The sequence below is a fragment of the Podarcis liolepis genome (genome assembly GCF_965112155.1).
Source record: "Podarcis liolepis genome assembly, chromosome: 12".
NCBI classification, from domain to species: Eukaryota; Metazoa; Chordata; class Lepidosauria; order Squamata; family Lacertidae; genus Podarcis; species Podarcis liolepis.
The window spans coordinates 22067531-22080819 of record NC_139563.1 but is presented as its reverse complement, the minus strand read 5'-3'; the positions used below and the strand labels follow the sequence as shown (position 1 = coordinate 22080819).

At 45.4% G+C, this 13289-nt stretch overlaps 1 protein-coding gene across 3 annotated transcripts in view; it reads right to left on the bottom strand.

The window, feature by feature from the left end:
* ARHGAP21 (Rho GTPase activating protein 21) overlaps positions 1–13083 on the bottom strand; it is a 113595-nt gene extending 100512 nt beyond the window's left edge. For 2 of the 3 annotated variants that reach the window (XM_083467350.1, XM_083467352.1), the window contains exon 1: positions 11367–13083. In XM_083467350.1, the coding sequence (XP_083323476.1) occupies positions 11367–11447 (81 nt within the window). In that variant the 5' untranslated portion in view covers positions 11448–13083. The remainder of the gene's footprint in view (positions 1–11366) is intronic. The other variant, XM_083467353.1, reaches the window with a different exon arrangement.
* Between the last annotated feature and the right edge of the window lie 206 nt (positions 13084–13289).

The following is a 13289-nucleotide window of genomic DNA, read 5'->3' as shown; positions in this document are numbered from 1 at the left end:
ATCCTGCCAGGATTTCCGCCTGTTTAGTTCCACTGGCTTGCCTGGGGTTAAATCAGCTCAAAAGAAAATATTCCAACTGAAATTGATGGTTTGATATGAAGTCCCAGAGGTATTTGCTCAGTGTACTTAGCAAGTCAAGACCTTTGCTGACATTAGGAAAGAAGTCAATTTTGTATACAGTGCTCTAAGTCAGGGATGTGGTCCTACAAATGTTGCTGGACTACATTTCCCATTATCCTCAATCATGGACCTTGAAGGGCTGAGGCTGATGCATGCTGGAGAGTGATAACATCTGAGGACCAAATGGTCCCTGTCCCCATGATATATACAGCATAAATCGTTTGGAGTGTTATGCATATACTCTTCTATTTCTAGCTTATACTTTCAGTAACTACTGTACTTAGGAAAATGTCCAAGTAAGCAAACTCTCCACAGCAACAAACATTTAAAACTGTTATTTTAGAGTAGCTGCATTTGTGTACATAATTTGCTACAGCTTCTTCTAAGTGCAAAATATCACTATTGAAAAGGTAAACACAGAATAAATTGTCAGCTTTGGAGAAGAGCATGAGAAAATTATGGCACACAAAGTTTATGAATAATCCAAACTGCATGCAAACATATTCCGGAGGGGAATTCTAGTCAAGTGATAACATCCATTTATCTTTTTTTTTTTGAATAGGAAAGGACAAAGTAAACATGAAAAAAATCAAAGTTTTAACACTGGTTTAGTTACTTAAGTATTTTGTTTACTCTTGGGGGTTTTTTATAGGATGGGGCAATTTATACTTGCATTTTTCTATATTATTCTTTGTAAATAAAATGATATTTATTTTAAAAAAGAAACTGATAAAAGATGGCAATTGTCACTTTTTTTTTTTGAGAAAGTAATGCTAGCAGTTTTTAAAACTGGCATCTTTTGCCAAAGCACCATTTAATTTCCACACAGTTGCTATACAGAAATATACAAATAAATGCACATTGAAACTCACTAATATCACAGCAGTATAGTCTTTAAATGCAAATGAAGACTTAGCTGGCAACACAGATTCTCCATTCTCAAAGGAAATCCTTGTCAGTGTCCAAAATGAGCACTAAGGGTCCCCCATGCAGCAGGCTGACCTGAAGTGACATAGCAATTCCATTTACTAGATTAGTGTCGAGTCTGAGGGGAAGATTGACGAGAGGTAAACATACAGAAAGCTCAGTGGTCCTTCCCCCATTGCCAAGGTGCTATTTCAGTGTCACATAAGTGCTATGAAGCCCTTTCACGACAAGCTACTTTTCTCCTGATAGTCATTGTGACAGTCCTTGGACACACCTGTCTACGTAAACAGCTTGCATGCATAAATACTACATAATTTTAGATACTGTATTAGTATTATATATTTTAATGTAAGATCCTACAGTAGTAGCATATTACTGAATATGTACAAAGTACACAGTCTAATTTTGCAACTAGGAAAATGAAACCAAGAAAGAGCCATTTATCACAAGAATAGGCCTTTTTGAATCTAACACTGAACTAATATTTAGCATAGCATATCCAAAGATCAAGCTTTCATCTTCCTACCACCTCCTTTTCCTCTTCCTCCTCTGTGGTGGCCTCAAGGAGTCTGAAAACTTTTGCTTCCACTTCTAAACTAACTAGAAGGTAAAAAGGTAAAGGAACCCTGGACGGTTAAGTCCAGTCAAAGGCGAATATGGGGTTGCGGTGCTCATTTCACTTTCAGGCCAAGGGAGCCAGAGTTTGTCCACAGGGAGTTTTCCGGGTCATGTGGCCAGCAGGACTTAACCGCTTCTGGCACAAAGGAACACCGTGACAGAAACCAGAGCGCACAGGAACGCCGTTTACCTTCCCGCCACAGCAGTACCTATATATCTACTTGCACTGGTGTGCTTTCAAACTGCTAGGTTGGCAGGAGCTGGGACAGAGCAACAGGAGCTCACTCTGTTGTGTGGATTCGAACTGCCAACCTTCTGACCGGCAAGCCCGAATAGCTCTGTGGTTTAGATCACAATGTCACCCGTGTCCTAGAGCACCTTGTTACACATGAACCCAGAGAAACGGACTAGTTTAGAAGTGGGTGCTTCTGATCTGCTCTTTGCAGCCAAAGGAGAAGAGGAGGAAGCACATGAGTGATCCAACACAACTGTCCAAGTTGGACCACAATGTCTGAAATGCAGCTGAACTCAATACCGTTACAGCCACACAATCTACCATTATAGATGATCGCCCCCAGGAGCAACTAATTACCAACATGTTACAGGAAGTTTCAGACAATGACTGGAAACTTCTGTTGTTGAGTTCCAACCCATCTTCATCCCATTCTTCAGACAACACATTATTTCATTTATGCAGGCAGCTAAACAGAAAACAAGACTTGCCTATCATTATTTTCTGAAAAATGTTACAGAGTGTGCATTCAAACAAAGACACTAGCCCTGTATGAAAGTTTGCAGTCCTACATGCATTAACTCATGAATACATCCCACTGAAGTCAATGGGACTTGCTTCTGAATAAACCTGCAAAGAATCAATTTGTATTTGCAATCTCCTAGTTTCAGAGGATGTGCATTTAAAAACCAACAACGTGCATTCCTAAGGTCCAGACAACTTGTGATTTTTATCACATGATGTGTTAGCACCACACCACCACCGCCGCAAAAGTAGCCATGTGAATCAGTCAACATTTGCAAAAACATTCTACACTATCCAACAGCAGTTCCCAAGGGAGTCCTCCTCCCCGCCCCCCCCCCAAAAAGCCCAGCAGTAAGAGAACTAATCAATTCCACCAGCCAAGGTGCAGGTATATGGCTAGAATTTTATCTCAGCTGTATTGTGGAGGAAGAGATATGGATTAACTCTCCATCACTCAGTAGTGTTTGGGATGGGAGGGGATGGAAAACCAAGACCAATTAGGTCTGCATGAATAGTGAGCCGCACAGAAATGAAATGGTTCTGAAGTTGGTATATGAATAGTTTCAGTACTAATTAGTCCTCCTGTAATTAAGAATTTAATGTAAACACCTCCTGAGTTTGAATGAGTCACAGCATCCATTTTTAAAGACTATTAATGTCTCCTGTCATCACATCACCAGCAATAAAGCCATGAAACTGAGTTTAAAGACAAGTATAACACATACATTATAGTAGTTATCCATATACTTTCGACTGCATGGCTAATTATATTCATAAATGAAACTCCATCTGTTGCTCCATAGTATGTTAGAGATTACCACATTGTGAATGGAATTGCATTATATAACGCCAAAACATTGCACAGTACGTGGGATTGTTCTGAAGTTGCTCTAGATTGTTTTCACATCTGATTCATACACATACAAATGTAACATCCAATGATAAAATGTGAGGATATCCCAGAATTCTCCTCAGCTTTCCAGAAAAAAACACTCACACCATGCCAGACAAAGCCATGCTCCTATCTGTGAAGTAGGAACATGTGAAAGGCACCCATGAGGAAAGAGTGAGCTGGTTTGCACTACACCCTAAGCCAAACCTTGCCTTAGTGAGACCACACAATGTATGGCCTCTCAGAGGAGCTTGTAGCCACTCTGCTCCTTCTTGGCCCTTGTGGACACTGTGCATGCAAAACTAAGTCCTTAGCTACAGCTTGTGCTTACTGAGGGGTGAGTTTAATCATGTGTCCCAGTTTGGACAACACACACTCAAAGCAAATTGTGGCTTGGCACAGCACAACGGCTAAAAAGAATGGGGATGGTGGAAGTGGCTGCAAGCTCCTCTCTAGGAGTCTGCATGTTTGCATGGTCTTGCTTAAATTGGTTTGGCTTAGCATGCCCTGCAAAGAAGGACAGTGTATTCAGACTCCCACTTTTAAGTCTGTCTGGTTCACTGTTCCTGGGAAATTTGTTAGAAGAAATTTCAGAAGGCCTCAGACTTGGTCCCTTTTCCTTTCTCCCACTCACTGTGGGATGAAACAAGATGAAGAGGAGATCCCTTGCCCTGCGCAGAGAGGAACATGGACAAGTGCATATAAACTCAAAAGTGGCATACAGTATAGTGAAAAGCAGATGTACACAATATACCTGTCTTCTGTTCTCATATTTAACAAGAAACTCTGAGATGCAACAGCAGCAAACTATAGTATTTGCCAAAATGTATTATTGTCAGCTGTGGGAAAATGATTGCTTGTACATGAGAGCATGAGCAAAGTTCTTATTGTTACAGGGTGATCTCATAGCTAGAAGCATCCTTGGAGCATGAATAGCGCGTGAACAGCTCGTGCTGTCCCATATGATTGGCTAACGTAGTATGGTCTGATCGCTCGCATGGTTTAGTACCAAGGTCTTTATCTGCTGGCTAGAACAAATTGCTTGACTTGTATTTTTTGTATCCTTACTTGGCTTGTATCTTTCTGATTTTCACACAATAAAAGCTGTGCTGCATTAGCCCTAGGGGCTGCCATGTTTCCCTAGGAGCAGCCATAATTCGGAACCTAATCTTGGTGTGAGACTGATTTTTCTCTGGATGCCGAGCTGTAACTCGACAATTGGTGCCCCGTGTGACTGCCTTCGGACTTCACGTTGTTTTTCATTATTCAGCACTCACCTACACGTCGTTCATCCACGTAGTGGATCCCTGGTGAGTGCTCCCGTGTGACTGCCTGTTTTTCATTATTCAGCACTCACCAACACGTCGTTCATCCACGTAGTGGATCCCTGGTGAGTGCTCCCGTGTGTACAACGTTCAGCTCTCACCTCGCCCCGCAAGGGCTGCAGACGCGTCGTTCATCCACGTAGTGGATCCCCGGTGAGAGCTCCCGTGTGAATGTGATTCTGGACTACGTTACGGTCTTATCAGCACTTATCTCCGCCCGGACAGGGCAAAAGGCGCCTCTCTCTCATCCTCCTACGGATCCCTCGGTAAGTGCTCCCTGCTCTTTTTGCAACTCTTGCAATCATGGGGAAATCTCTCTCTGCACCACAGAAAAAATTTTTTAAAGACCTTAAATTCCTTTTGGCCAGTAACAACCTTGCTGTTCGGAAAGCTGACCTTAAGTCCCTTATAAAAGCCCTGGACACTCACTGTCCGTGGTTCCCCCAGGACGGAAACTGGGAGTTAGACGATTGGAAAAAAATTGGACACTTCTTTCAAAATCATCCGCAGATTGATGTAAAGGTTTTGCATGCCTGGAGTAACGTCTACAAAGCTATGTCGTGCTTAACTCCTTCAAACATTCTTCTGGCTGCTGCAACAGCTTCTTCAAACGCCCCCCCGGTTCCCGCTTTGCCTGCCTCAAACCTACCTCCTAAACCGCCGCCTCCTCCTGTCACTCCCCTGCATTCTTCAAATTCTGCAGCACCCCCTGCTCTTCCACCTCCTCCGCCCAAGGCATTTGGCACCGCTCCTACTACGCCTCTCCAAGAATCTCTCCGTGCCGCTGCCCCATTGTTGGGTTTTGACTGTACAACTCCTAATCTCTTCCCTGTGATTGCTACTGCCGCGCCAGGGGGAGGCCCAGCCCGGCACGAACAGTTTGATTTGAGATTCATAAAGGAACTGCATTCCTCTGTCAAGGACAATGGTTTACAATCTCCTTACACCCTGGGCTTGTTTGGCACTATTTTTCAACAAAATTTGATACCAGAGGATGTTAAGCTGTTGGCCCGCACTGTAATGCAGCCTCATCAAATGATTTTGTTTATACAAGCTTGGCACTGGGCCTGCCAACGTCGTGTTGATGGGATTCGGAATAATCTTAATAATGTTGCATTGGCTAATCATCAGGCTGCTTTGGCTGCTTTGGCTGCTGGTGCCGCCCCACCCCCAGCCCCCGTCATGTTAACCCAAGCTGATGTCCTCGATGGGTTAACGGGAGGAGGCAATTTTCTTACCATTGCCCAACAGCCAACTCTCGACCCTCGGTATTGGGCAGCCACCTCAGCCTCTGCCCAAGAGACTCTGGCCTCTGTCCCTGATGACAGGAATGAGCGAGATGGCCGATGGAGAAGCATCAGACAGGGCCCTGCAAAGCCCTATGGACAATTTGTTGATCGCTTGTATAATACCTTCAAGCGGCAAGTTCAGGACCTGGCAGCACAAGAACTGATTGTTCATGCACATGAGGACTGTAAGCAAGTGCTGCGCCCTCTAATGGCAACATCAAATATAGCCATTGCTGATATGCTTACAGCCTGCCAGTCAGTGGGCACTGCTAGCCACGGCCTGCTAGCCACAGCCTTGTCCTCCGCCGTGTCCCAAAATCCTGCAAAGGCTACAACCTGTTGGATTGACAGTGGCTAAGGAGAAAATCCAGCGGACCTTACCTATTACGTGCCTGGGACACAAGCTGCCAGCATCTGCAGCCATTCCAGTCACGCCTCAACTACAGTTTCCTGATCTTAAACTGGTGGATTTACAACAAACTCTTGGACAGCTGAATTGGATAAAGAGTTATTTGGACCTGCCCACTTCCACTTTGTCTCCACTATTTTCTGCCCTTAAAGGACACAAGAATCCAGCGGACAAGATCACAATCACCTCTGCAATGGAAGAGGCTCTTCCACAGCTGTTCCAGTGTTTCCTGGCACGCTGAAAGGCCATCTTCATCCCTACTGCATTGGCCCCCCTTTTCCCTGGGAAGCCACTTCAACCACCAAACATCATTACAGTTTTGCTGCCTCCTAATAGCAACCATCCCATCTGTATCATCACGCTTCATTGGGCTTGGACTTTTGACTCAGCAGTACAAGGAGCAATACATCAGACTTATTTACAGCAAATGGGCTCCTGTATCTGCAGAAATAGTTGTGTGACTTCTCCTGGATTGTGGTTTTTACATGCCAATAATCAAGCCATGAAATATCACACAGGTTGCTTGGAAGTGGCCATTGGACTAATTTACCATTCTCATCCTTATTGGCATCGCTTGGATTTTACCCCCCAGATCTTTTTTTCTCCTCCCTCAGGAGTCCTGCCTTATGATGTGTTCCCCTGAGCATGTACAGAGGGCTGTCTTGGAACTATTGTGGACTCTTGGCAAGGGAGGGGGTGAAGGATTTTAGTGTGTTCCAGTTGTTTCATTTTTGTGCTTTGGCATGGTTCCCGGACAGAAAGAAGGTTGCAATATGGTTCTTTAGCACGGCCCGCGAATACAATGGGCTCTGTTCTCGACCTTGTTGCAATTTTTTTAGTTACAGCAAGTGGAATATGCTTGAAGCGAAATATGCTTGGCTAGTGCCATTTAGCTGCTGAGAAAAATGATTTTTAAAAGCTTCTTGAAGCTTTGAGGTTTTTTTTGGTGGTGGTATTCTAGCATTCTAGTAAATGCTTCATATAAGATTAGCAATAATATGAAGGACAATCGTATAAGTTTATCACCTGTGTTTTGTTGCTTGCAGAAATAGTGTCTTATTGTTTTCGTTTTAAACATAATAGCAATAATTTTTTTTGTTATTATCCATATTGTAATTGGACCTATGAGTATTTTGATGGATTTTTTTTTGTTTTTTAATTTTTTTAATGTTACCACTATGAGTGATAGGCCAAAAGTTTTAGTTAATAATGTCACAACCTACACGACACCATTTTGGCTTTAAAAATGATTAACAAAGAAATATCAGAAATAAGAAATGTAGTTCTTCAACATCATTATGCTTTAGATGTGATCCTTGCTTCTAAAGGTGGAATTTGTGCCTTAATTTATTCTCATTGCTGCATGTATATAACTGATCAATCAACCAATATCTCTGCTACTATTGATCATATGGAACAAATGATAGCCCATAATCCTTTGAATCCACCTGAAGGTTTTGATCCATGGGAGTGGTTGTCTTCTTGGTTACCCAATGGAGTATGGTTAAGAAAAGTATTATTGATTGTAATTGCATGTATTGTTGGTTTTATTATGGTATGTTGTTGCATTCAATGCATACCCTCTTTGATTTCCCAATGCACTGCATGGTGGTACCGACCACGGCCCACCACAGGGGTTACAAGAGGAATTTATGTTGCAAAGTGTAGACGCTTAGGCAATGAAGTGTACGATTTGGACTAATGGTCCCTCTTTTCCTCTAAATAATATAAACAAGAAAAGAGGACATGTGGGAAAATGATTGCTTGTACATGAGAGCATGAGCAAAGTTCTTATTGTTACAGGGTGATCTCATAGCTAGAAGCATCCTTGGAGCATGAATAGCGCGTGAACAGCTCGTGCTGTCCCATATGATTGGCTAACGTAGTATGGTCTGATCGCTCGCATGGTTTAGTACCAAGGTCTTTATCTGCTGGCTAGAACAAATTGCTTGACTTGTATTTTTTGTATCCTTACTTGGCTTGTATCTTTCTGATTTTCACACAATAAAAGCTGTGCTGCATTAGCCCTAGGGGCTGCCATGTTTCCCTAGGAGCAGCCATAATTCGGAACCTATCTTGGTGTGAGACTGATTTTTCTCTGGATGCCGAGCTGCAACTCGACAGTCAGCACTGGACTAGTTCACGCATCATGATGCCTAATCACCAAATCATGGCGGGGCAATCAAGAGCACCCCCCCTTTGGCTCACAGGCATCCTTCGCCAGAAATTTTCCACTCTTCCTATTTCGGTTAGTATTACCAGTGGTTCAGTTATTACATGACAGAACCAGCAAAAGCAGTTGACCTCTAAATTAAGGGACTGAAACAAGAATTAGAAGCTAGTTTCAAACTATGGTTAACAGTAACCAGATTTATGGAGGTTCAGACACAATGCTTAACCATAGTTAGCATTAACCCCAAAGAGAAAGGGGAAGGGAAGGAGTAGTGTGCAAGCCTATGTCTGGCCACCAGAAAGCATGATGCCTGCTCTGCATCATTAAATTTTACTTAAATAAGAAAATATTCAAGTAGAGTTGTCATTTGACAGAAGTATATTGTATGCCTACTCTGTAAATGTCGTGACTATTCAGCGTACAGAGGTGCTAAGGTTCATTCATCCAAACTGTGTTCCAAAAACTGTCACTTATGCCATAAAATATGACCTCAAAGATCAATTCAAACACCATGTTCAACTTGACCATAAAAACACTGAAAGAAGTGTCCATATCTGTTGAAAACTATACACCATTCCCGGTGTTCTCCGGTTAAACCTACCCTACAGTAAGCGATTCCAGTTTTAAACTGAGGTACTGCTAAAGAAAGCTGCATTAAAACTGATATCCCCCCCCCCAAAATGAAAATAAAAGGTCCAGTAAGTCCACCTTGGAATTGCTCATTTAGAAGAACCAACTAAACAGCCAGCTCCACTGTGAGGGTCCAGCTCCAACTGAGTTTGGCAGAAAGGTGTACTGCTCTATTGGTGCCATAGAATGAGGTACACAGAACAGGAAATGCTGTTTTTGTTAATGAAATGCAATCTTTATTTAGGATATAAAAACTCTGCCAAGGTGGAAAGACAGCCATACTGCTCTCAACAACCTAAAGTGTCTCTATGAACTGTACCGCTTGTATACACTCATAAACAGGAGCTGGTTCAATGAAAAGGTATCATCTTACCTATTTTATATGCCTCAACTCAAAGGGATTCATTATGGTTTACCATGCTAATGATAGGCAGATTATAGGAATGGTCTCAAAGAGCCCAGGCTCCCACATTTTCTATACAGTGCACAAACTACTGAGAAATAATTATCAATCGTAGCTGTTTCTCTTCATTCACTGCTCTGCTTTAATGTTCTCTCCCTCTCACACACACACACACACACACACACACACACACACACGATTAGGGGAGAGGGGTAGAATCTATCTCTTGCTATCATTTGCAAACATCACTGAATGCTAAGCCACAAACAATAACCTGTTCTCCACCAAGTTTTTCTACTCAGAACTTATCCAACTGTACAGATATATTAGAAGGCACACTTAACAGAGGATTGATCTTACAATACCACGTGGCACTGTTATATCAAAGCACTCGGGTAAGCCAAGGACAGAACAGTAGATTAAAGGCTCCCCTCTTAAATAAACACTATTTTTAAAAAGTGTCAAATTCCATTTCTCAAAAAGGGTATTGACAGCAATGCAGCTACAATTCACTTATATATTAAGCAAGGGTATATATAGCATAAGAAAATGACACAGAGGGCACTTCCACCTCACAAGGACTTACACGCATGGGGCATGAAACTTTCACATACCATATGCTCCATATAAACACAGACACAGCACGATACTCCAGCATGCCTCAGTCCATCGGAAACCCTCATAAAAATTTGAATAAGAGGAGTCACCTTTGATGTGTAGTGCAGAACAAACACAGCACTGGCGGAGATTTAATGCTATTAGTACTATTAATATGGAGCCTGGGATGAAGGGTTGAAACAGGGGCCTTTCTAAGGACACGCTATTAGTCTCGAACGTGCAGTGCCACCGTTAAGGCATTAAAAATATACAACTTTCCAAATTAAAGATGCACATAGGAATATCCCAGGAACAACTCTGGACAGGGGAGCAGAGAGAAGAGGAACACTGTCTATAAAGCCCCTACACACTGGAATCTGCTGGAGCTGGCCTGTAAAAGCGAAATATGTACACACACACCAGGAGGGGGAAATGGAAGAGTGTCATTCAGGGTCTTAAAATACACACACACACAGATATGCATACACACGAAGGCTGCGCCGCCCTCACCCCCCCCCCCTCAGATCAATGGGACAAAGGGAAGGGGGGGAGAGAAGTAGGGAAAGATTAAGGGCTGTTGTTTCCAAAGGGATTTTTCAAAAGACAGCAAAGATCTCGAGCAATTGGCTCTCTATGGAAAACAAGAGTCTTTTCAGTGAGGAGGTGCGGCGAGGGAGACTCCCCAAAGTCGTAAATGGGGACGGGCTGTGGGGGGGGGGAGAGAGAAAGGAAGAAAAGAGGGCTTCTTTCTCTTCACACCACGGCCAGGTTGGGGGCGATGGAAGACGCGGGAACAAATCCCACCCTAAACATTGTGAGGGAAGGGGGGAGAGGCGGCAGCGCCAAACTTTCTCTTTTTCCCGCCCCCTTCCCTGTTATCCTCCCCCTTCCCTCGCTCGAGGGTCGGGGGCGGCCGCCAACTCCTAGCGTCCAACTCCCGGCAACTCCGGGACGGGCGGGCAGGAAGGGAAGAGGGAGGCAGGCAGGCAACAGGGATGGGGCGGCCATTAAAGCCGCTCCAATCCAAGCCATTCCCCGCGCGCGGCGGCTACCGCCCCTGGCTGGCTGCTCCAGCTCATAAACACGGGAGCAGCGCTCGCTCGCTCGCTCGCCCCCTCTCGCCTCTCCCTCCGCCGCCCCCCGACCCAACCAACGCCGCTCGGGCCGCACTCGGGACCCGCCCTTGCTTCCCCTCCTCGGCTTCTCCTTCTTCGCCCCCTGCCTACCTGGCTGCTGCTCCTGGCGACTTCGGGCGGCTGGGTGTCTCCATCTCCCCCGGGTGGCCCCGCTGCCCGACGGGTCGCCATTATTTCATTTCCCAATTACAAAGGAAACACAGATCCGCCGGAGTCCACATTGGAGGGGGGACGACGCATCAAAATAAAATTTAAAAAATATCTATGGGGAGCGCGGAGAAAAGAAGAGCGGGGAACAGTTTCCACATGCACCGAAGAGAGCAAAGCCTCTCCCTTTTAAGACGAGCAAAACAAAAAACAAAAAAAACACCACCAACCATATAGAAGTATAGATATATCCGCCTCTTGGTGGGGGAACGGCAACAAAAAAAGAGGAATGTGTACACAGATCCCAGCCAAGCCCCGTCTCCACGGTGGGGTCTTTGGAGAGGGAGGGAGGAAAGGGATTCCTCCCACTTTTCAAGGAGCTGCGAGGAAGGCGGGAGGAGAAGATCCCGCCGGACTTTTCCAGCCTAACTCCGAAAAGTCCCCCTTCATCGCCCCGGCGAGGAGAAGAGGAAGATGTGTCAGTGGCCCAGGAAAAAGCCGCCGCCGCCGCGCCTCCTGCTGCTGCCGCCGCCGCCACCCGCCCCTTGTTAGGCTAATTGCACTGGCTCGTCATCTTCCTCTTCCTCCTATCCAAAGCCCCAGACACAAGGGAGGAGAGGGCGGAGGAGAAGGGAAGCGCTGGCCGCCTCCGCCTCCTCGGTATAGACACACACACAGGAAAAGTGAAGAGAGGGAGAAAGTTGGCCGGGAAAACGAAGCGGGGCGGGAGGGCGAAAGATCCCTGTCCCCTCCCTACAGCGGCGGTTTTTCCTTCCAGCCACCGAGAGAGAAAACAGGATCCAGTGGATGCTGTCAAGGGACCGGATGATCGCTTATAAACAAGCCTCAGGAATTGCAGAACTTTTTTCTGCCCGATCCTACGATGCATGTGACACGGAAGTCTGCCTTGTGTGCATACGACTTGCAGGCGTTTGAGTCGGTCGAGCCCAGCCAGCAACCTGAGGCGCCAAGGAGGAAAAGAGCCCAGGCATTTGGGCTTTCCAGGACAAATCGAGGTGCGAAGAAGAAAACCTGTCTTTCCTCCCGTACAAGCTGCTCTCTCCCTTCCCAGGCTTGCTTCCCACATGCCGCGCGTGCTTTTACTTTCTAGAACTGTTCCTTTGGGGCTGCTTTTCGGCGGAGGGCGCGCCTGGCGTTGCAGGGTTGAAACAGGGACCATTTATTTTGAATGCAGACATCTTCCTAGGAAATCGTATCCTGGAATAAGCCCTCGCTCTCCAGAACCAGCTCTGGCGGCATCGCAGCGCCTAATATTATCCCTTTTTTTCAAACGGAAGCGAAGCGCGCGCTTCTGGAGGCTGTCCACACAATCGTTGGAAATGCTGGCGCTGGTTGTGCTGAGACACCTACGACGCTAGAAAATTGGTTTATTTATTTTCAGTGAGGAAAATTGAAGAACACCCCCTCCCTTCGCTCCAATGCACTTTTTTTTAAAAGGACTCTATTACAGTGTCCCACCGCCTCAGGCAATCGCGGTGGTGCCAGCTGCACCCATGTCTGGCTGCCAGCTGGGCGCTGTGTTCCCTTGATGCTGCTTTTGGGAAAGAGCAGAGAGGACGGTTATGCTCCCTTCTGCCAGCACAATGCCTGAGTTCCTCAAGCCGCTGGCCTTCCTGGGATGCGGGAAGGGGGAGTGCTCGATTTTTTTAAAATAATAATAATAATAGTAATAATAATAAAGCAAAGCCGCAAGCACACACCCTCCCATTGTTTGCTGCACACCACGCATGGTCTCTAGTCAATCTGTTTCCAGGCCGAAACAGCCCAGGCGCGGCTTGTGCAAACTCCCCGGAATTAAACTAACCAATAGGACTCTCTCCCCTCCCAACCCGAGCTTGGCTAGGC